This window comes from Caloenas nicobarica, chromosome 1 (genome assembly GCF_036013445.1).
Source record: "Caloenas nicobarica isolate bCalNic1 chromosome 1, bCalNic1.hap1, whole genome shotgun sequence".
Classification (NCBI taxonomy): domain Eukaryota; kingdom Metazoa; phylum Chordata; class Aves; order Columbiformes; family Columbidae; genus Caloenas; species Caloenas nicobarica.
Window position 1 is genome coordinate 178768856 of NC_088245.1, and position 23580 is coordinate 178792435.

Consider the following 23580-nt stretch of genomic DNA (forward strand, 5'->3'; position numbering starts at 1 on the left):
AGGAAAGCACTTGATATTCTGTAAAAGGGGAGAATATTCATTAGAATATAAAGTAGAAGAAGCATAAAGTACTGTCTAAAAGGAACATGGCAAAACGTTTATTATTGAACCAATGAGCATATCTGACAAAGGGTTAGACAGCTTTGCCAGCCAAGGCGGGGAATAGGTTGTCATCACTGAATGACCCTGAAGAAAGAGGGTAAAAGAAATTAAAATCGATAGTCTGAAGTACAAGATCAGGCATCTTGATACTGTTATAAGAGCTTTGGTCAAAAAAAAAAGTGGTTTTATTTTAAGATAATCAGATAAGGTATTTGCAGTAGAACTGTAGAAGTAGTAATGTAAACATTAAAAGGGCACGTGAGTCATCACCTGACATACTATGGAGAAAGGTTTTAAAAGAGGAGCAGGTGAAGTGGCTTGTGGAATAATTATGGTATTGGAAAACCTGAATCAGGAGAGGAAACCTGAAAAACAAAGCTGTTTTAACCATGAAATCTAATTATTGCCTATAAAAATAGCAAGAGCCTTTTTGAAATAGGGGTATGAGAGTTCAGAGGATGTAACTAAGAGTGTTCAGGTAAATATGTGTTGTATTCAACGAACAACTTGAGTTTGTGGGCTCACTAGTATTCAAATCCCCAGTCTTTGTTTCCAGACTATTATATGAGTTGCTTACTTCAATTTGGCTTGGGTTTATATCTGAATCCTCCCAGGATTAGGGCATAAAGTTAGGGATTTTTTTTTTTCCTTTTCTGCCATTCTTCTATGTCTCTTCAGATTTTCTACTATGTCTTCTAGAGGGGTACGAGGGAAGATTTGCAGTTTTTTCATGTGATCTTTTTGCTGAAGAGCTGCTCATGTTTACAGATTAGGTTTTTTTCATCTGTTTTTCACTAAATTGGAAATTGCAAAGGCAATGGTACCAAAGTAATACCAGCATATTGTGAGCTAGCCTCTGCATGAGGCCATCACCAGAAATATAGCCTTGAAGGAAAATATATCTGACAATTGTGCACTGCTGAAATCAAAGAAATGTTGCATTTTTGTATTCAGGAACAGCTTAAGATCATGACAGAGTAAAATAACCCTTCAGAACAAGGTAGAGATGTAAAGATTCTTGATCAAATATGTAACTGTTCAAGGTCAAAAGAACTGAAGTAATAGAAATATAAAATTGGTTTTGTTGGAAGCAAGAATTCAAAAGTCTCTTGTTTACAAACCTGTTAATCAACTCTAGGCCCTGAGTTGGTGGGTAAAAGGATGCAGCTGTTAAGTCAGCTCCTACCTGCAATTGATATAGAGGGTTTTTTCATGGTTTCTTGTTTGTTTGTTTGTTAGTTAGTTAGTTAGTTAGTTAGTTTGTTTTTAAACCTGTGTACTTGCTAAGTCTCATCATTCTGACATTTTGCAAGTGTGTCACTTTAATTTTATGCTGTGAACTCATTTTATGCAAGACAAACTACATTGCGAAGGGTCCTATGGAGAGATTAAGCACGAGGCATTATAGTCTGTGTTTCTTGGCAGCTTTCTAATTAAATCATTGTCTTAAAATTGTGTGCCTATCCTCAAAGGCTTCTTATGGCAGCAGAAGTATGACTTTATATTAAAATCAGGTTTGTTTTAGGAACCTGTGAAGACTGAAGCACATCTGTAGTCAACATTGTCAGCTTCTAGTTTTAGCTCTGCTTCCCAAAGAAGGCAGTTTCTTAACTACTGAAGCCAGCTGACCTAGCTGGTGATGATTTGCCAACTCTACTATTCAAATGGAAAACAGTGTTTTTGAGTAAACAGTGTGTTTTAAAAACAAAATGATGAGTTATAAATTATAATATGAACATACATTTATATTCCCTTATTCTTTTTAGAAAAGTTGTCTCCAAATTGTGTGGTGTGTTTTTTTTTCGTTTGTTTGGGGTTTTTTTTGTTTGTTTTGTTTTTAAGTTTACACTACCATCTTAACAGGTTGCCATTGATCACTTTATAGTTTTGGTAACCTTTCTGCTATGAATGGGATTGTAGTTGCTATACAGCATTTTACTCTAGTCACTCTCTGAGACTCTTATGAGAGAAAGCTGTGTTCATCTGTGTGTATCTTGTATTTTCCATCACATAACTCTACTCAGAGCATGAATTAATGGATCCACTACAGATCTTAGTAAGGTCATAGGGCCACAAACTTTCTTCAGAGATTTTTTAGATAAAGGTTAAAGCAGCTTTACCATTATAGGTACAGCATATTATGAAAGAAATAAATAAAGAAAAAAAGGAAAAAAATCAAGTCATTAGACTAAAATTCAGAGTGTGTTCTTATCTATATATGTTGTTCCTATGGAACGTATTTACACGTTAAGTTTAGTTCATAAACAATCAGGAAATAAATCTTAACTGATTTCAGTAATGTAAGTCCAACATAGAATACATGCTAACAGGAGTTATCCTCAGGTTACTACTTATGGTCTTGATATTTTAATAATCTATTTACAGATCAAGTGTTCAACATCCATGCATTGTTTCAAATGGATGAAAGTTGCATTTCTCTTTTTCTGATACAGAAAATTTGCACATTTTCTCTATCCTTCTATAAATCCCTGATGTTTCATCTCTTGTCTTTTTCCTAGGTCTGTGTTTTGCTCTGCCAAACTCTCTCAAGTGCTTGCACTTCCCTCCAGCGTGTCAAGCACTTTCGCTTTGACAAATTCTGTTGGTTTGTTTACCAGGCATCATGCTTTCAAACTAGGGAATTGAGTCTTAGGTTTCATGCATAGGTGTTTAATAGCCCCATTTTCTCTGTGTTTTGAGGGTCTTATTTTCTTTATGACCTTCTATACAAATGTCCTTATTTTCTTCTTTTAGCAGAATGAGATTGAAGGAACTTGTCCTTCGGTTAATCAGAAGACAGACCAGCATACATGTTTGTCAGGTTATTTAAAAGAGAGTGTTAACTGCAGTGCAAAACCTTAAGCATAAAAAGAAAACAAAATGCAGTGTTCAAACAGCATACATGTAATTAGAATAAGGCAACCGCATAAGAGAAGGGGGCTGAATGTTGTAGAATGACACCTCATCCCCCCCGCCCCCCCCCCCCAATCTTGTATTTTATTTGTTCAGTGTGGTTTTATTTCAGAATTAAAAATGTAGTATGCTGGTTTGGATGAGCTTTTAACTCATGTGTTTTACAAACAATGTTTCTTGTTTAAGGTGTTAACAGAATGAATGTTCTGTATTTTAGTCTCAGCAGAAAACCTGGAGAAGAGCCTGAAGCATATGGAGAGACAACTCCAACAGCTTGAGAAGGATTTGCAGACTTTTCCAGTTCCTGAAGATAAGCACGATAAGTTTGTAGCAAAAATGTCAATATCCTTTGGAGTACTTTTGGAAAAAAAAAAGCAGCAATTTAATTGCATTACTTTAGATGGAAGTTATGAAAAGAAATGTAATTTGCAGCATCTATTTTTGAAAAATATAACTTTCTCCCTTTATAACTAAACACACGAACAGTCCAGTTAAAGGATTCATCTGGAGTGGATAGACTGTGGAGAAAAGTGCTTACTGTCAGGTTTTACACTGTGTCTAAGTTTCTTAACTTAGTGAGAAGTAGTTATAACGAGAATGTTAAGCACTTTATTTTCGTGTTAAATGATTTTTTTTAATGTGAGAATATCTTAGGAAAAGATGTCTGTCACCCTGTGTTTGTTTTCTGATGTATGCATTTCCACTGTGAATGCTTTTGTATATGCAACCACAGAACCAAAGAATTCCTTTTCTCATTTCACAGAATCACAGAAGCACAGAATGTTAGGGATTGGAAGGGACTTCAAAAGATCATCTAGTCCAATCCTCTCGCCGGAGCGGGAACACCTAGATGAAGTTACACAGGAAGGCATCCAGGCGGGTTTTGAATGTCTCCAGTGTTCTGTCACTCTCACTGAGAAGAAGTTTCTTCTCATATTTAAGTGGTTCTTAAGTGGTTCTTAAGTGGTCCTGTGTTCCAGTTTGTACCCATTGCCCCTTGTCCTATCACTGGTTGTCACCGAGAAGAGCCTGGCTCCATCCTCGTGACACTCACCCTTTACATATTTATAAACATGAATGAGATCTCCCCTCAGTCTCCTCTTCTCCAAGCTAAAGAGACCCAGCTCCCTCAGCCTTTCCTCATAAGGGAGATGCTCCACTCCCTTAATCATCTTCGTTGCCCTGCGCTGGTCCCTCTCCAGCAGTTCCCTGTCCTTCTTGCACTGAGAGGCCCAGAACTGGACACAATATCTCAGATGAGGTCTCACCAGGGCAGGGTAGAGGGGGAGGAGAACCTCTCTCAAGCTACTAACCACCCCACTTCTAATCCACCCCAGGATGCCATTGGCCTTCCTGGCCACAAGGGCACAGTGCTGGCTCATGGTCATCCTGCTGTCCACCAGGACCCCCAGGTCCCTTTCCCCTACGCTGCTCTCTAATAGGTCGTTCCCCAACTTATACTGGAACCTGGGGTTGTTCCTGCCCAAATGCAAGACTCTACACTTGCCCTTGTTATATTTCATTAAATTTTTCCCCGCCCAACTCTCCAGCCTGTCCAGATCTCGCTGGATGGCAGCACAGCCCTCTGGCATGTCAGCCACTCCTCCCAGCTTGGTGTCATCAGCAAACTTGCTGACAGTGTACTCTATTCCCTCATCCAAGTCGTTGATGAATATATTGAATATATTTTTTATGTATATATATTTTTTAATGTATATATATATATAAAAATATATATTGAATAGTACTTGTCCTAGTACTGACTCTTGAGGCATTCCAAAGACACAGGGCTCCAACTAGACTCTGCACTATTTATTTATTCCAAATCCTGCAGCCAACTTCCCTGCCTGCCTCCCTCATAAGAAATCTTTGTGACAGGAAGATACTTAATTAATGAAGATAAAAACCCATACTTTTACTTAAACCTCTCTACCAGATGATGGTCATATGAGACTAAGACTAATCTGAAAGCAGAAATATCAGCAGATAGATAATCAGGTAGAAATTTCCTTTCCATGCATGGTAAGGTTGTTCCCTAACTGGAAGACAACTTTGCTGTGTACAAAGGCAGGGGGACTCAGGAGACAGTCCTGTTGATTAATCTCATACTCATAAAAGATGACAAGGGACCCTGAGGCCAAGTAGATGTACTGGTTCTTGCTGCATTAGGGCCAGTTTCTCCTTCAGTAGACTAGCTGCAAGCAAAGTGTTTACAGCTTAGCTTTAGGCCTTCTCTGAACTCTGTGGGCTATCTGTAATCTTGCAATATTGCTATTTTTTCGTAAAGTTGGGTATTTTTTTGGTGAGGTTGTTCTGTTTGTTGTTGTTGCTCGCTTTTTTTTCCAGCTCAATGTGTTTTTGAGAGATATGTTGCAGCCCACCAGCATGGTGTCTCTATAGTGTGAAATGTAAGTTTTGTCCCTGAAGATGCCAGTAGCATAACAGGGGAACTAGGAGAAGGGATCCTGAAGGCAAGAGATAAACTATTGCTAGGAAGTTAAAGGAAAACATATCCATCATAGCTTTCTCAGAAATGTCGCTAGGACTATGCAAAGTCTGTGTTTGGTTAAGAAAATGATGTATGGTCTAATAAGTTAGGAATGAAAAGCACGTATTAAGAAATAAAACCTGTGAAAAAGGACAGACTGTTCTTAATCCAAAATAGTCATGATGCTGGCACTTAAAATACCCTATAACCTTTCATTTTTAAGCTGAGGACTAGAGTTTGAAGTAACAGATAATTTAGCATACAGCTTTCTTTGGAGATGTGGTTATAAAACTTCCATACCTATAAAACAGACATGAAAGGAATTAGCTGAGTTTGGTTGAGAATGCATGAAGAATACCCTGACAAAATTAGCTTCACTTGAGAAAGAGAGCATGGGAAAAATAAGCTGAGGAATAAATAGGTACTTCTGTGCTAATATCAAAGATCAAAAATAAAGAAATGACTGTGGGGTGCCTCATTTCCCTTTGTGTTACTGATGTATTGGGCACTTCTGAAACTTCTTGTCACGGAGTAGAATATTGTGCTATAAGGTTATAAATTGTATTTAGGAAGATTAAGTCACAGTTGTAGAGAAACAGTTTGAAAAGTTAAAATATAATAGAAGTCAGATCGGCTAAATAGGCAGACCTTGACAATAAATAACATAACTTGTTTAGGGATTGAAATTCCATTCCCAAATATGAAGAGCATTAGAGCAGTTTACCAATTGCTTTAAGGATAGCAATCATTTTAGGAAATGCAAAAGGTGGTATAGATGTCATCTTTCTCAAGCATCTCAAAAGCTGCAGTCCTGCCAAGGAAGACTTAGGTTATCAATGTGTACCAAGAAGATAAGCCATAGCCATAAAGCTAAGTTTGTTCTTTGCATCAGTTTTCTCTGGGGAGAACTTCAGTTGACCCCACTCTGCAATATTTTGAGTGGAAGGATGATCTCAGATGAAGGAGTCAGTGGAAGTTTTTTTTTAAAGGGGAATTTAAAATGAATAGCAATAAATCCCCAGGAGTAACCAGTGGTCACGAAAGACTTGAAAAGATTTAAAAATGAACTCAAATATAAGCTGGACTACAGATTCTTACAAGAACTAAGTTACTCCAAGACAGCAAAGGAATCTAAGCTGAAAAGAAGCAGCTGGGTTTCTTAAAAGGGCTGCAAGGAGGATCTGAGATGTGGAGCAATAAGTCTGGCTTCTGTACCAAGAAAACTGATGAAGACTGAATAAAACCAGAACCAACACCTATATATGGGAGATATAATATGATGGGAGAGAGTCAATGTGAGTTTTGTAAAGAGAAACCATCCCTCACAGATTTCTTACAGCAAGCAGTAAAGGTAGGACAGTCAGTAGAGCACAACTGAATTTCCATGCACCTTTCAACAAGGTGTATTAATAAAGACTTGCTAGAAAATAAATTTCTTAGGTCAAAAGTGGAATGATTTTTTCTTGATTAATATCTTAAAAGAAAAAAATTAAAAAAGGAAAAAAACCTCATGTCAAAAAGGAGATAATTGGCAAATGCTGATAAAAGAACAAGTCAGCTTCAATGATGGAGCAATAGATTTGGAGGAAAAACATTACATCAGAAAAACTGAGAACAATTATAGTTAAGAGCAAGCAGAAAACAAATAAGTTGTTTTAAAAATCAGTAATACTCTTGTATTTTGAGTGCTTCCATCACCCCATCTCAAAAAGTATACTGTATAACTTCTGGTGGAGCAGACAGTGGTGACAATGATAAGCAGCAGGCAATAGTTTCTGCATCAGGGGAATTTTAATAGATTAGCACTCTGAAGGTGGAAAATCAAAAAAGTTAGGAAAATACAGTAAAAATACTTGTAATTTTGTATGCCATACAAGAGGAAAGTTGGGAACATATTCATTGTGTCTTATTAATAGCCGAGGTTCATCCCGTGCAAAATACTGTCCAGCAAGTTAAAGCGTAGTAACAGAAATGTTTTATTACACAGCAGACAAACTGTAGCATTTGCTTTTAGGATGTTGTAGAGGCTGAAAATGTAAATGAATTTCGTGTTAAGACTTAGTTAGCTAAAAGTAGTACGTCTGGAGGTATTAAATACAGTAGTCCAGAGGTAGCTTTAGCTCAGAAAAATCACTAGCTTGCTGACTGTTAGAAAGTAAATACTAGATCAGTTGAATGATCACACTATGCTTACCAAGTTTCCTTCTTGTTTTCCCTAATCATTGGGTATTGACTACTGTCAGAAACAGGTGAGATGAATATTTGGTCTTACTCAGAATAAATTGGTACAGGTAAAAGTAGCCATACTACATATTTCATGGTATTAGACTGTACAATTTACAATATTTTGAATAGTAAATATCATGAACAGGAATAGTTTGCCCTCACCTACTACCTCTCCCAGCAGATGGGCAGTAATTTCAGAACAGTGAAGTTGCATATTATTTCCAGTAAAGTCTGTGAGCACACTAATTAAAGAAGCTCCCATTTAGAAAAACAGGAACTTCAATAAATTACGAAGCAAAAAATGTTTGATGTAAAGGTTAGATAATCCTGCACAGCTTGATGAAGCCTGGACCTGTCTTCACTTTTATTCCTATGACAAGCAAAGCTGAATGATGCTGATGCCATGAAAGGCATGCAGCTCATAAAAAGAAACCAGCAGGAAATCTGAAAAAGGAAGGATGGTGCTTTGTTGGAAATAATTTTTCATCCTGAGTACAATTAGGCTCCATGGACAAGCAGGCTATTACATCCTGTCACTAAATATCACAACCCAAAGGCCCCTAATGAACTGATTAGCATTCTTATTTCTTTAGGAAGTCAGATATATGCACAGTTGGTGCACTCTTTTATTGACAAAGTCTAGAATTATGAATATTTCTCTTATATATTAGATGATGCTAGTTTGTCAGTCATCTTACATGTAGAGGCTGAAAAGAAATTAGAGTTTTTAATATTATTGCAGCTCTTTTGTTTACTTTAGTAAGGGAAGGCAAAGAATGTTGAATTGATGTTGATTTTGAGTATTGAATCCATTGAGTGAAATGTTCAATAAAAAGCATGGTGAACAAGATACACTTGCATGTTCAAAATAAAAATTTAGTGGGTTTATGAAGAGTATTGCATATTAATAGCTTAATTAAGTAACTTAGTCAACATGCTCTTTATCACTCCAGCTCTCATCTCATGATTTTCTAAATAGCAACTGGGAAACTCTTGACAAGTTTCATCCTACAACTGAATGGAGTGTTAACGGCGATTTTCACAGAAGCTTATGAACTAATACTTCAGAGAAAATGAGTTGGGTGCTGCCTTTCAGACAGGAACAGAGTCCTTTCTTTTTGATCAGTTCTCTGTTCCTCTTTCATTGTTGTTTAAGTTAATTTGGTGACATTTTGAAAAGAGAAGGAAGGAGCAGTGCTTACCCGAGTCAGAATCTGATTCAAGGGAGGTAGAAGAAACCCATTTCAGCTGTGAGAAAGAGACTACCTGCTGCCTCTAAATTGTGGGTTACTTAATAGGCCTCATAGTTTGAGCTTCCTTCTGTGCAACATAAACAAAATGAAGTCTGTACGATGTCATCACATCCTAAGGACTTTGGAAGATTAGAGTACCTGACCTTGTTAGGGGAAAAAAGATTGTATGCTGCTCTTTGGGAGAGGGTCAAGATGTTGACAGTGTGGGCAGGTAGTGAGATAGGGCTTTGGCAAACAATGTCAATGTAAGTAAAAAAAATCCTTTATACAGGCCTTTAATATCTGATCTGGACCTCAGATGTGTATTACAGCTAGCAGTGGTGGTTTTGCTCGTAATATACGGAGAGCACGCACTGGATGCAGCAGCTCTTTGTGGTACAAATACATGTCAATTTGTTTTAGTATTATAGCATAGAGGCAAGTAGGAGTGAGTGAGTCAAGGAAGAGGTATTATTTGACAAATACTCCTCAGAAGGTGCTAATTTAAAAATCTAAACGTTTCTATGTTTTTCTTGGACTATTATATTCAGATATGGAATTTTACTGTTGAACCTGCTGCATGTATATAAAAGGAAATCTCTTTGACACATTTTCCAAACAATTGCAGCTAATTTCGCAAGAACTTGATGTGGGAAATCCTTAACAGAGCCCTAGAACATCCACACACTTTCGCCTTAGTGGAAAACATTTGTTGATATTCTGGTTTGAAGTGACCTCAAAGTCTTTTTGCACTAGTCTTCAAAAAGTTTGCCAAGTTTTTACAGAGGCAGTTACTGGCTTAATATAGCAGCAGTCTGAGTTTGATTTTGAAGATTCTGCTAAAATGTATGCAGCATCTATGCATTTGTTAATCTTTTTTTCTTCTGCAGAATAGTACTCCTTTTCAATTATCTACACTTAATATGTAGGTTAGTTTGTGAAAAAGTCACAAGCAGTGAATATAGGTTCTACCAAGGAAATGTTTGGTACAGATTAACATTACTCATGATCTGCTGTAGGGTAACAGCTGCTTTTACTTAGCTTGAGTTACCCTGCAATATATTAGTATTTTTATATAGCACAATATATATAAGGGAGTGCAGAGGAGGGCGATGAAGCTGCTGAGGGGTCTGGAGCACAAGTCTGATGAGGAGCAGCTGGGGGAACTGGGACTGTTTAGCCTGGAGAAAAGGAGGCTGAGGGGAGACCTTATCTCCCCCTACAACTACCTGAAAGGAGGTTGTAGCATGGAGGGTGTTGGGCTCTTCTCCCAAGTAACAGGTGATAGGACAAGAGGAAATAGCCTCAAGTTGTTCCAGGAGAGGTTTAGATTGGATATTAGGAAAAAATTCTTTCTGGAAAGGGTTGTCAGGCATTGGAACAGGCTGCGCAGGGAAGTGGTAGAGTCACCATCCCTGGAGGTGTTTAAAAGACATTTAGATGAGGTTCTTAGGGATGTGGTTTAGTGCTAGAGTTAAGTGAGGTTATGGTTGAACTCGGTGATCCTGAGGGTCTCTTCCAACTGATACGATTCTATGATATTACAATCAGTATAAACTTCAGACAAGAAAAGAGCTGCTGTGAATATGCGAGACGAAACGTAGAGCAGTTAGAACTTTTGCTGCAGATATGACTTGTCTCAGCCCTGCATTGCTTTCCTGTTCCATTAATGAGCAGAATGATGATCTGTAGTCCCATGAGTCCAAAAAGGCAGTCTGTAAGTGAAGCAGCTTCAGAAAAAGTTAACAAATACCAAACTTCTTGATTTCCTTTTCTCCCACCTGTGTTGCAGCTCTGCTGTATTTCTGTCTTCATTCATCCAAAGCCAATGAATTGTGTAGCTGATAATGCATATATATCAACCTGTTCATAATAATTACAGTTGAGACTGCTTTCCTCAGTAGTATTCCCTGTTGTCTCCAGTTTAGCTAGTGCTGGCTAACAAAAGCCATATTTAAGCAAAAAAGGAAGAAGACTTATTAAAAATACCTAAATTGAAGCACAGTCTCAATAGAATGCTAGGAGCTTAAGGTATTCCATGATGCACCAGATGGAAAATAAAAATCTCAGGATTCATCGTGTCTGGTATTAAAATACTGGATAGTAAAGGATCTTTCTGGAATGCTGTATTTTTGGTTTAAAATTATGCATCTCAAATGCAAGAGGAGTCAGTTTTCACAGTATAAACTAAGCAGTTTATACAGTATATATTTCTATTTACTCTATTTACATAGCTGTAACTTTAGTTACATCTTGCAGAATATCACAGAAATTTCTTCTTTCTCACTTCTCTATCCCCCAAGTTTCCTTTTCTGTATATGCTCCAGCATATCCTTTGCTTACAAACTTAGGTATACACTTTATTGATAATTTTAGCGCTTTTTTTCTGAATTTGTTTTCCTTCCCAGAAAACTGAACTAAGTTACCGGAATGTTTGATGTATGGCATTGCACATACTGACAACAAAACAAATTTATCTAATTTCCCTTTACCCTCTGTGTAAACAACCTCATAATTCCAAAATATATCTTATTTCTCCCTAAGTTCTGTTAATGAAATGTTAAGAATCACAAATAAGTATCCTAAATAATAGGATCAAAAATAAACAGGATGTAGCAATGTTTGTTTCTAGTTGCACTTAATGGTTTTTTTTTTTTGAACTGCTGACATTTCTTTTGATGGTCCTAACCTATGTTTCATCATGTCTTGTTCTCATAATACCTTTTTAATATAATATTTGGCAGCTGGTACATACTAACCTCTCATCACTTTTCCTTGCTGTCTCACCGATAGATTTGGACATCCTTAATAATTTTAAAGAAGCTCAACTATGAAGGGTAGTTTCCTGTAAGCTCTGTGTGCATCTTGAGAGCTAAGAAGAAGAGAGGGATTTAGATTGATGCTGAAGAAAAAGTGGGCCAGCAACATTAATTCTCTGAGCTGTTGTTGGCCAGTCCATGCAGGCAGTTTGAAGTTGCTCATGAGCTGCATCTTGTGAGGTCAACAGAGGCATGGAGAGAAGCTCATATTAGCTAAGGAGCCTTGTTAAAGGAAGAGAAAGTTTGAAATGAAGTGTTTGGGGGCTGATGGGAGATGTATCATTTCAAATCATTGAAATCTAGGCTTTAATTAGTCCTTTTCTACAAGACTGTCAGAGTGGAGACTGTTCTGCCCTTACAGACCCAGCTAATAGCCGTCTGCATTTGAGCCGGCAATGTGTGCTTACAGCCCAGAAGGCCAATAGTATCTTGGGCTGCATCAAAAGGAGAGTGGCCAGCAGGTCGAGGGAGGTGATGCTGCCCCTCTGCTCTGGTGAGACCCACCTGGAGTCCTGCATCCAACTCTGGAGCCCTCAGTATAGGAGACACATGGAGCTTTTGGAGAGGGTCCAGAGGAGGCTACCAAGACAGGAGAGGTGTTCCAGCTCCCTGATCATGAGGACAGACTGAAAGAGTTGGGGTTGTTCAGCCTGGAGAAGAGAAGGCTCCAAGGAGACCTTCTTGTGGCCTTTCAGTACTTAAAAGGGGCCTATGAGAAGGATGGGGGCAGACTTTTTAGAAGGGCGTGCTGTGACAGGACATGGGGTAATGGTTTTAAACTAAAAGAGAGGAGATTCAGCTTAGACATGAGGAAGAAATTTTTTACAATGAGGGTGTTAAAAGACTGGAACATTTGGCCCAGAGTTGGTAGATACTTCATCCCTGAAAACATTCAAGGCCAGGCTGGATGGGGCTCTGAGCAACCTGATCTAGTTGAAGATGTCTCTGCTCATTGCAGGGGGATTGGACTAGATGACCTTTGAAGGTCCCTTCCAGCCCAAACTATTCTATGACTCCATTATTCTATAACAGTGACATTTGAATGTTGTGAAAGTGCCTTTTTTCTCCTTTCTTGCATGTGTCTGAGAACATCATTGTATAACTTTCTAGCATGGATTCTAAATCACAAATTTAAAACCATTAACTGCTTACTTGGTATTTTAAAAGGAACGTTGACAAAACAGAAGGACATTTAATACAGAAATTCAAATTGGATTCAGCCTCTGAAAAAAACTAAAAGAAGAGTGCATTGCAAAAAACCTGAAGGGTAAAAACATTCACCCAGCAGTAAATTGTTACTGTGTATATAAAACAGAATGTTGGACAAAAATTCTACTTGTTTACATTTTAATGCACTGGTTTAAAAATCCTGGTTTTCATAAAGTAAAATGACCACAGTGTATGTATCTGTAGTATAAAGTATATATATACAGTAAATTCTCTTCTGCAATAGTTGGAGCGGGCAATTGGGAGTAAAGGTAGAATTACCGTTTCTTGTCTTTTGTAGTCTTTCCTGCAGCAGGAAAATAATGGAAAGTAAATATTTGTTTAGCTACCATTCCAGTAAAGTAAACACTTTATGAAGTCGTCCTACATAAGGAAATGACTACACACAATATTTCTTCTTTGAGCTTCTTTGACAAACTGTATTATCAAAAGTCTTGAATAAACATAGAGTTTTTTATTTTGTTTATGTTACACAGTGTTTTGGTGCTGTTTATGAACTATCTTTTGCAGAAGTCGTTCTATTATTTTCACCTCTAATTAAGTTGTATTGACATTGCAAACAGCCTTAGAAAAAAGCATAAATACCCGATTCGGCCACCAGTAACAGAAATGTAGGCATTGCTGTTGCTCCAAAAGCATTAAAAAATAATTAAGATCAAGTTTTTAATCATTCATGATTTTTACTTTTAATACTGTTATGAATTTTTGTATTTTTACTCTAATTTTAGTAGGAACTATACTGTTTCTTTATATATTTAAGTATCTAGATTAGTTATTGGTTTCTGTAGCTAAATTTCATGTGAATTGTAGTTTATATAAGTAAACCTTTAGCTTCAGTAGGGAGACAGTAATACTAAATAAACTACATAGGTCCTTGAAGTTAGACTAGCCTCATACATCTCATTGCATACAAAATTATATGATAATGGAATAATCTTTAAATTTAAGTGCCTGAGAAAATTTGATGAAAGCATGCTGATTTGTTCAGAGCCTGAATATGCACAGTAAATACTAGGAATCATATGTGATATGGAAGGAATCCTTCTGATACTTCATTTGATGCAAATGAAAAATGCATATGAAATACAGATCAATGTTAAGTAAAAACCGTGGGTTTGACTGGATTTACTGAGTATTTTTGCAGCCTTAACAGCAGCATACAGCTTTCTAGTTCATGCCAAAGAAGATTTTCAGAAACTTTCACGGATGCATGAGAACATGGAAAAACTCTATCAGAACGTGATGGGATATTATGCGATTGATCTGAAGAAGGTTTCAGTGGAAGAGTTTTTAACAGACTTGAACAACTTCAGGACAATGTTCATGGTACAGTCTGTTTCTTTTCTGCCTAATGTTTCTTAATTTTCTTCCTCCTTAAATGACATCTGATGCTTATATCAGAAATTGGACTTTGCACATACTAAATTCTTAGGATATCCTAGGGATAATAGAGTTTTGAGTTGTTAGTTGTGGATGATTTCTTTCTGAAAAAATTGGAAATTCCTAATAGCCATTGATGTGATTTAAAACTGAACCTCTTATGTGTATGCATAACCTGAAAGGGAAAAAGCTGAAACTGTAACTTTTTAAAATACAACTGCATTTTCTGCCTAAAGGATGCTTGTTATTTATTTAAATATAAAGATTCTAACAATTATTCTGTATCTATAATGCATGCTCCTCCCATGCAAAATCCAGACCCAGGATTTTATTTCGTTTAATTTTTCTTGTGCCTGCAGCACTTGATCAATGTCAAGGTTTACATCTGTAAGCAGGTTCCCTGCTATGGGAACTCAAAGCTCCTTATCCTGGTTTAAAAAACTAGCATATTTTCCTCAGTCTCAGGCTGTTTCTAAGGACCCTTAATTTTTGTGACAGTAGATCATCTAGGATTTTGGTTTTATGCATTTTAAATGCTGCTTCTTTTCCCTTTTAAAAGGATGATTGGGGTGGACGCAGGCTAAGAACTACTATTTTATCGTAATTTTCAATGTTTGAATTACATTTAAGAAACAGACATTAATTAGGCTGAGACAGGCTATTGTTGGGTGGCTCGTTTTGCGTAGTGCTCAGAACATAGTTGTAAGCATAATTCAATCTCAGTTAGCAGAGCTTTGCCTTAGAGTCTTCTAAAATAGTTACAGATGTGGAGGTTAACTCAGTCCTTCCATTACAGGACAGTATCCACATTGTATATTCAAACACTTGCACATACTAGCTCATCTTAAAAGCTTGAGCTACTTTGGAAATCTAATTTTATTTTTCTTTAGATGTTTTCTGAGGCCAACCACATTTTCATTATGCTTGAGAATTTTAATAATAGGATAGGTATTCTTTAACTTCAGTATTTTGGTGGTGGTGGTGGGTTTTTTTTGTTTGTTTGTTTTTAATTCCACCAAAATATGATTTAAGAGTTTTAACTAGAGACTATTCTGAAAAGTGAGGTAGAAATTTCTCACCAAAGTATTTTTTATATGTTCATAGAAACAGTCTTCTTGGCAAATTTCATTATAATTAGCAGTTTTCCAACTTATTGCACGTTCTTTTACCGTTATCAATGTAGTTATTTTGGAAGAGGGATGATTAACTTGAGGATGTACTTCAGAATACATACTCAAGACTGGTATATCCCTCAAAATAACTGGACAACTTCAGGAAAACTGATGGCTATATAAGTTTGACATACTTTTTTAGAGCTCTTGTTTCAGATTAGTGCGGTTCACTATCTTGGTCATTTATGAGTACATTCAGATTGGTAAAGTTGGGGAGGCAGGAAGCTGTTGTTGATTTTCTGTGGGGGTTGTGGTTTTGTGGGTTTTTTTCAGTTTTGTTTTTTAATTTAAGCTTTCTTTGCAAAAATAGTTTGGTGGTTTTTGTGTTGTTTTATTCTGAAAACTTGGTGGGTAAGCAACTCATTCTCAAGAAGTGGCAGAATAAGAAGTTAGGTCCCGAATTGTGTGTGAATTTATTCATTTGGATAACTTGGAAATGGTGACTTTTGTCACATGTGGCTACTTATGATGGCATAACGTACTGGCTACACTTCTGCAGGAACCTTATCTGAGCATGAGCCTTGTGACAGTCTGGAGCAGCGATCCAACTCATGCCTATTGATCTGTAGAAAGAATCAATTAGTCATTCTGCCATCTATTCTTCATTGCAATGTGATGGTTATCATTACAACATTCTTATTTAAATTGCTTCCTTGTTCTCCAGTCTTGTTTGGTCTTGGTTGGCTGGATTTTTTTTAAATGGTTTCAGATGTCTGAGGGTATACGTAAGGGAAAAATACTTCTTTCATAGATATTGAAAAATGGTTTTGAAATTCCTGTGTCCATCTATTGTGAGGAAAGGACTTAAAATGGTACCCATATTTAACAAAGTTATTAGAATATGTAAAGATTCTGAAGCCTCTGCTAATTCAGAGCTTAACAGCTAAAAACCTAGAAGGCAGAGTTTTACATCAGAATAATTTTGCTTGGCAAGTTACGTATGACAGATTTTTCAACATGGGAATTATGTTTTCCTAACTTTCTCAGTGCTTAATTTGAAACTCAGGAGTCCAATTTAAAAAATGCTAAATGTAATGGAATAGTTGTATTACTTTAATTTCTGGTGTTTAAGCTACGCTTCCCATTTAAATGCTGTAGCACAGGAATTCTAAATGCTTACGTTCGTCTTGAATTGGAGACACAAATAAGTGGTTGTGCTTTACCTTAATTTCCCCATCTTTCTTTTCTGTGTCTGTAAAAGTAACATTGATACTAACCCCTGCCTCACAGCAGTGTTATAAAGACGGATTAATTAATGCTTCGAAACAGTTAGATATTATTGATGAGCATGATAGAAGAAACCTTGAGAAAAATTAATAATCCTGTCTTGCAGAGCACAGTTTGAAGGCTATATGAAAAAGATGTGTAGATAAGGCATGAAACCACTTATCATTCAATGACAATAAATAAAATATTGAATAGGTACTCAATTTTGAGGCTTTTTGGAAAAGATTTTTGAGATGCCTAGTGTGAGACACCTGAGGTCTGATTTTCAGGATTGTTTAGTGTTGGTCTTGATTACCGACAGAAACTGAAGGTGGTTGGTATCTTAGAAAACTTAGCTCAAAAGACTTCTAAACTTAGTGCTGAAAAATCATTAGATACTTAAAAAGTCCAAAACTAAAAGACTAAAGTCACCAGTAGGTGTGGGAAAGTTAAGTTCAGTCATCCTTGTTGTCAAAGTTGATAACTTACATACAGTACTTATCTACTTATAAGGCTTTTTTGGTCTTCAATTAATGAAAATGTTTAAAAGATGTTTAAAAAAATGTTCACAGCTACCTTTGGACTGCACTTGGTACTTCAGTGTTATTTGGTGACTGTGACATTCACATTCTATAAGCACCGAATCTAGAGCACAGTTAGTTGGCTACATCCAAAAAACGGGTGAAGCATCTTCCCTTCAGTGCTTTGACTCCCAAAGCTAAATTCCTGGTATAGTCAGTGGAACATCTTAGGTATTGGACATCTCTGTTAACGTCCTTCTGTGCTTTCACAGCATCAGAGCTACTGCTAACAGGCTCATTCCTTTCCTCGGAAAACCAGCTTTCTGAAATCCCATGAAGTAAATATAGCACTTCCCCTTCTTGTGTTTGCCTACTGGGTAGAATTTTCCTGCAGTTATAGGAGAGGAGGGAAGAGGCCTTGTGTCAACAACTGTCATGTCCAGGACAGTACACTAATCACAGGACTATAGAAACCCCTTGCTCCCATCAACACTAGGTTCCTCTGCAGCAGAAATATGGCTTAAAGAACCAAAAGAAGAGCAACCAAGTAAGAATGTGTTCCCGAAACCCTAGAGTATTTTTCTTTTATATTATGCAAATACTGAATAAAATTCAGAAATAGTCCTGGAAGGCACAAGAGAACGCAGGAGTGCCTCCATCTCGGAAACTCTAAGCCTTGGCATGGTGTGCAAAAGGTGTATACTTTGGTAATTCTTCTGAAATTTAACTTCGCATGCCATGTCGTATGCTGAATGTAGTGCTGCTCATACATAGCAGATGCCACCAGACCATGCCTAACTTTTTAGGCCTTTTGAGCAAGGAAGTGTTAAGACATTTAATCTTTGAAATGGAAACAGTGTGAGAGACAAATGTGTGTTTGTCTCAGTCAAGTTTGTGACAATTCTTGGTATAAACATTTTGCAGCACTTTAGACACCTATGTTTTGTGTTGAAAACACAGAATGTAGGATAGGATTTGATTCTAGGGCATATACCTCTAAACATTGGCCCCTGTATGTGAGCTTGAGTGTCTAATCTCCTGTTCTAGTCAAGGGATATGCATATTCAATGTGGTTAGTGGAATCTGGAGAGTTGTCTACGTGATGTTTCAAAGAAGACCTGTCAATAGCAAGTGCCTGGTATCCTGGAGTGGGGTCTTAAATGGTATCAAAAACATCATCAGCCTGAAATTTGAAGTTATGACACAAAAGTTAGAAAAGACCAGTATCCTGCTAGAGAAAGGCTGGAGGTAAGATGGGGTACTCCGAAGCATCCAGTTTACTCTGGGTGTGAAGATCTGAGCTACTAAATCGAGCTCAGTTGATCAATGTGGTTAGAAAGGAATAGGCATGTACATTGGGATGACTGCAGTCTGAGGCTGAGTCCTACTGGTATTATTTTTGGGGAAAAAAAGTAGATGCAAAGTAGAAATTTCCTTGGTCGCTCTTTAGGGAAGTGAGTAGTTTCTGCCAAAATTGTACTTGTGCTTGAGTCACACTTCAGTTTTGCCCAGCAGTTTATTTTACAGAATATCCAGCGCGAAAATCAGCAAATAATATTTGAAAATTAATTCAGTCCAGAATTTTAGCATTTAGTAGTAGGCTTCTCCCCTCCTCCCCCAGTATCAAGAAAACTGGCAGAGGTGACTCTGGAGAAGACACTGTGCAAGTACAGTTTTGCTTTATTTAAGAAGTCCATACCATTGTCATTTTTCATCATTGAAATCTTATTCTTCTTCAGTTATTGAAGACAGGTAATTCCTCACAAGATTTATATGATTTTATTTATTTTTTTTTTTCCCTTCCTTTGGTCACTATCTATTGCAGTGATGCTACAAACAGTGCCCATGCAGATATTGGTGTAATCCACATTCATCAGTGCATTACAATACTTATTCAGTCCATTCTTATATTTTTTTTTCCCGAGTGCAGGTTGGACATTTTCTTGCTAAAAATAATATGAGACAGTAATTATTCCTGCAAACATATAACCTCTGCCTCAGACCTTGTGAAGATGCTGGATATTTTGTAGGAGGGGACACTTCGATCTACTGTGAAATAAGAGATTTTGTGTGTAACTGCGTTCTGAAAAGAGAAACTTTCTGCAATGGAGAACAGGTGCATGGCACTTTGCATTTAATGCAAGCCACTGTAGAGCACTGAGAATTTACAGGGTACACTAAAATAACTAAAACATAATCCTAAAATAGCTTAGTTTAAAAATTGTTGAATGTGACACAGGTTTTTTTGCTTAATGTCTGAATATGCAAAATAATGATTTAAAAACTGAAACTCAGTTCTGTTTTGGCTTCATTGGAGGCTTTGGAGTATTTATTTATCTTTCAAAATAAACAATGTTCTACAGGTATTAAACAGAAGTAAAAAATTTATAAACCCAGTGAATTAATGCATACGTGGATAAGAAATAAAAAAAAATACACAGCTGAGTCACCCAAGTAGCCTTATTTTGCTTGGTAAAGTGGCAACATGAGAAAGAATAAAGGTTGAAACTACTCTAGAAATACAAGTAGTAACATACTTACAGTTTTGTGAAACCAGGTGGTTTAGATGTTTTGATTTCTTCCTACATTAACATGTGTATTCCTAAGCTGCATTTCTTGCTGAATTTATAATCCCCATTTGGGGCCAATTAGTATGTTTTTAATGCATTTATTCTGAATTTGGTTACTTTTCTGAATAAAATGTATTAAATGTGGAATGTAAAATACTTATTTGGCTTGAGAAATTAATGTTAGAAGATGTGATTTTAAAGCTTTTTTTTCTTCTTTTTTTTAAGATTCAGCTTTGGTTTTGCTAAGACTTTTAATGGAACTCTATATTGCTTTTTTCATAGCAAGCAGTAAAGGAGAATATGAGAAGAAGAGAAGCAGAAGAAAAACAGAGACGTGCTAAAATAGCTAAGGAGAAAGCAGAAAAAGAAAAACAAGAGAGACAACAAAAGAAAAAGCGCTTGTTAGAAATGAAAACTGGTAAGTAATATATACAATGCATTTTATATAGTGTTTTACTGGAAATAAAGCTGCTATTTTTTCATTATCTGAATATGCTATGAGAAAAGACAGAATAAATGAATGATTTTCACCAATTAAAATTTACAGTGAAGAGGTTCATAAATTTTGTTTTGCTAATGAGCTTCTCTAATTACCTGTTTTCCTCAAGCTATTTTAGAACTTGTAATGCTGCTTTGTATTTTTCTGTTAAAATATATTTAACTTTGTGTGACCAAGTATAAGTTCAGTTATGCTCAGAACCCTTTACTTGAGAACAGACATTTTCTAAATCACAAAGCCATTTTTTTTCTTTTAACTAAACTTACATATTCCTTTTTTTTTTTTTTTAATGAGAATAAGGCTTTCCTGAAGTTCTCTGGATTTTGAGTATGTCACTTGTTATTTCAATAGAGATGGCAGACACTGTGAGTTCTCTGTTACTAAAAAGGGTGTCTGATGATCCTCTATACTGTTATATTTTATCCCAGACTGAGCTTCCAGAATCCTTCCAAATGATACGTGACTTACTATGTAAATTATTGTGAGCTACTCTCATTTTTTTTCTGAGCAGATATTGTTAAACAGTTCCTCACTCAAACCCTGGTCAGCACCTTTGGCATAAATGATTCTGTCTCTTCTGAGTTTCCCTAATAGCCAGAGTAGGTGTGTTTGGTTTCAGAGATTCTTCAAACCAAAAGTCTTTGAGTTATTTTCATAAGAACATCCATGTCTTGATGTATGAGACTAAAGCTTTCTCTTAAGATGGGAAATCAGGCTGCTGCCCTCTGAAGACAGAATTTCTAATTCTTTAGAAGTAAAATCAAGACCCAATCAGAAAACTACCAGTGACAATCTTTTTAAAGCTCACAGAAGACAGAGGAGGCTGCAGAAGACTAGGAAAGGGTAAAACTGGTATCTGTATTCATGCATGATTGGAGGCGTTTGAAAAGAGGGTTAGATATTCTTCTCTCCCACATGTTGTATGTATGACCGATAGTACTTTAGATGGAAAATTGCTAGTCTTTAAGGGAAAATTAAAGCTCCTCTCAAGTCCTGTTCTTCATAATGTCACGTTCAGGCTTTCCAGAATACAGGTGCCAACGTCACGGGCTTCTGAGTCATATACCCACATGTGTATATGGGTGTTGTGGTTTTACCCCGCAGGCAGCTGAACACCACACACAGCTGTTTGCTCACCCCCTGTCCCCCCACCAGAGGGGGATAGGGGAGAGAACTGGGAAAAAAGTAAACCTGCTGGCTTAAGGTAAAGACAGATTAATGGGACAGAAAGGGAAAATAATAATAATATTATTAGTAATAACAAAAGAATGTATAAAACAAGTGACGCATTATGCCATTGCTCACCACTTGTTGAATCAATACCCAGCCAGCTCCTGACCAGCAGTTTCCCAGCTAACTTTTCCCTTGTTTATATGCTGACCATGATACCATATGGTATGGAATATCCCTTCAGCCAGTTTAGGTCAATGGTCCTGGCTGTGCCACCTCCCAGCTTCTTGTGCATCTCCAGCCTCCTGGCTGAAAAGTTTTGACTCTGTGATATATCTTCAGAAAGTTTTCTGTTTGTATTTTTTTTATATTTCAGATACAAATATTTATTTCAGTATTTTGTAGATTGTGAAATGTGTAGTGTTTTATGAATATGCAGTACAGCATCTTTTAGAAAAACTTAAAATTTTAAGTAGGCTTTATAATATAAATTTGGACCTCTAATAAGACCGTAGATTTTTTGTTATCAAATGGAATCATTTGACTTACTCTCTTGAAAGTATTTTTTTGAGACTTGGACCTGAAGCCAAGGTCAAATTTAGATCTGTCTAAATTGTAATTTGTTAAAATTTCAAATATCTACTTTACATCTTAGATAGTGACACTTAACACATCCTAACGATCACTGCTCAAACGGTTCACTGATAAAAAAGGTTAAGAGTATTACGTTTACATGATAAAAATATCAACTCCATATTTTCCTTTCAGCTCCATCCTGACTTGAAAAGTATGTGGAATTCAGTAAAGATTTTGAATGTCTAAACAGTGAATGATATTTGGTATTTTGAAATTTATGATAATTAAATCTGTCCTCTAAATACTCTCTGGGCCGAATGTGATATTCTTCATGAGATGCTTTGTCAATAAGATTGCTTTACTTGCTTCTGTGGAGCCAGTTCAAACTATCACATACTTATCGTTCCAAAGGTAAATAGCCAGTGGAAGGGGATCTTTATGTAAATGTCACTTGTCTGCATACTATTAACATTCAGATACATACTTTATCATGCTGTTCTGATCCTCAGTAGAAAACACACCAATCAATTATTTTGATCTTATCACAGTGTAAAGAATTCTATAACTGTGATAACACCAGCTAAATTTATTGTAATATAATTGAGAACTCCATCATTGTGGCATCTTCATTGTGTCTTACTTTGAATACTATTTAAGTAACAAGCTACTTTAATCAGTGGTTATTTACAAAGGCTGCCCTTTCTTATGCAAAAGCAGTGAAGTGATGCCAAAATGGTGTCTTAAACATCCGATTTCCAATCTAGAATATTAGTTGTTTTTCAATTATGTTACTCAATTTCACTTTTATCACAGCTAACTGGTGTTAAATCCATGTTTCAGTTCATTTAGACAGTTACGACATTATTTGCAGTCAATTTTGCAGCATTTGTTTTTGCAGAGGTTTTATATTTTTTTATCTGGCTTTGGAAAAGTCTCACAGACTTGCTAGGAGCATCTTAGGTTTTTGTTCTTGAAACATTTACTACTTTATTACTGTCTGCTAAGTTGTGTGATATGAGTATTTTCATTAGTTCTGTAGCGTTCTTCAGAACAAAAGGACACCATGGATCCCATTGCTGACAGTTTAAGCAATGAACATAGTAAACATAATTAGGTAATTAAAATTCAGATTCCAACAGATAAAATACTTGCCTTTGAAATAAATTAAAAAATCTTCAAACCCTCGAAGACCCTATTTTCCCTGCGTAGCTCAAGTTCGTAAGGCCCCATTTTATTAATTTCTTCCCACTGGGAGAGGAGAATCAATACTTCTTAATAGTATTGCTTTCCTCTGAGAGGAGTGAAGGACCGCATATGTCGCAGATTATAAAAATCTGCTCATGTTCCATTATGACCGAGATTACATCAGTAGTTTCTGACATGTTGATACTTTGTTGCTTTAAAATGTCTGCTGGGCTGCTCTTCTGAAAAACACAAGATTTGGACAAGAGTAAGTTTATTGCTAAATTTTGGACATTT

The 23580-nt window shown here is 36.5% G+C and overlaps 1 protein-coding gene across 1 annotated transcript in view; it reads left to right on the top strand.

The window, feature by feature from the left end:
- Nucleotides 1–23580, top strand: part of DIAPH3 (diaphanous related formin 3) — a 203793-nt gene that overhangs the window by 114763 nt on the left and 65450 nt on the right. Inside the window, exons 21-23 of the mRNA XM_065631897.1 lie at nucleotides 3233–3357; nucleotides 14169–14333; nucleotides 20139–20274. Coding sequence (XP_065487969.1) covers nucleotides 3233–3357; nucleotides 14169–14333; nucleotides 20139–20274 — 426 coding nt within the window. The remainder of the gene's footprint in view (nucleotides 1–3232; nucleotides 3358–14168; nucleotides 14334–20138; nucleotides 20275–23580) is intronic.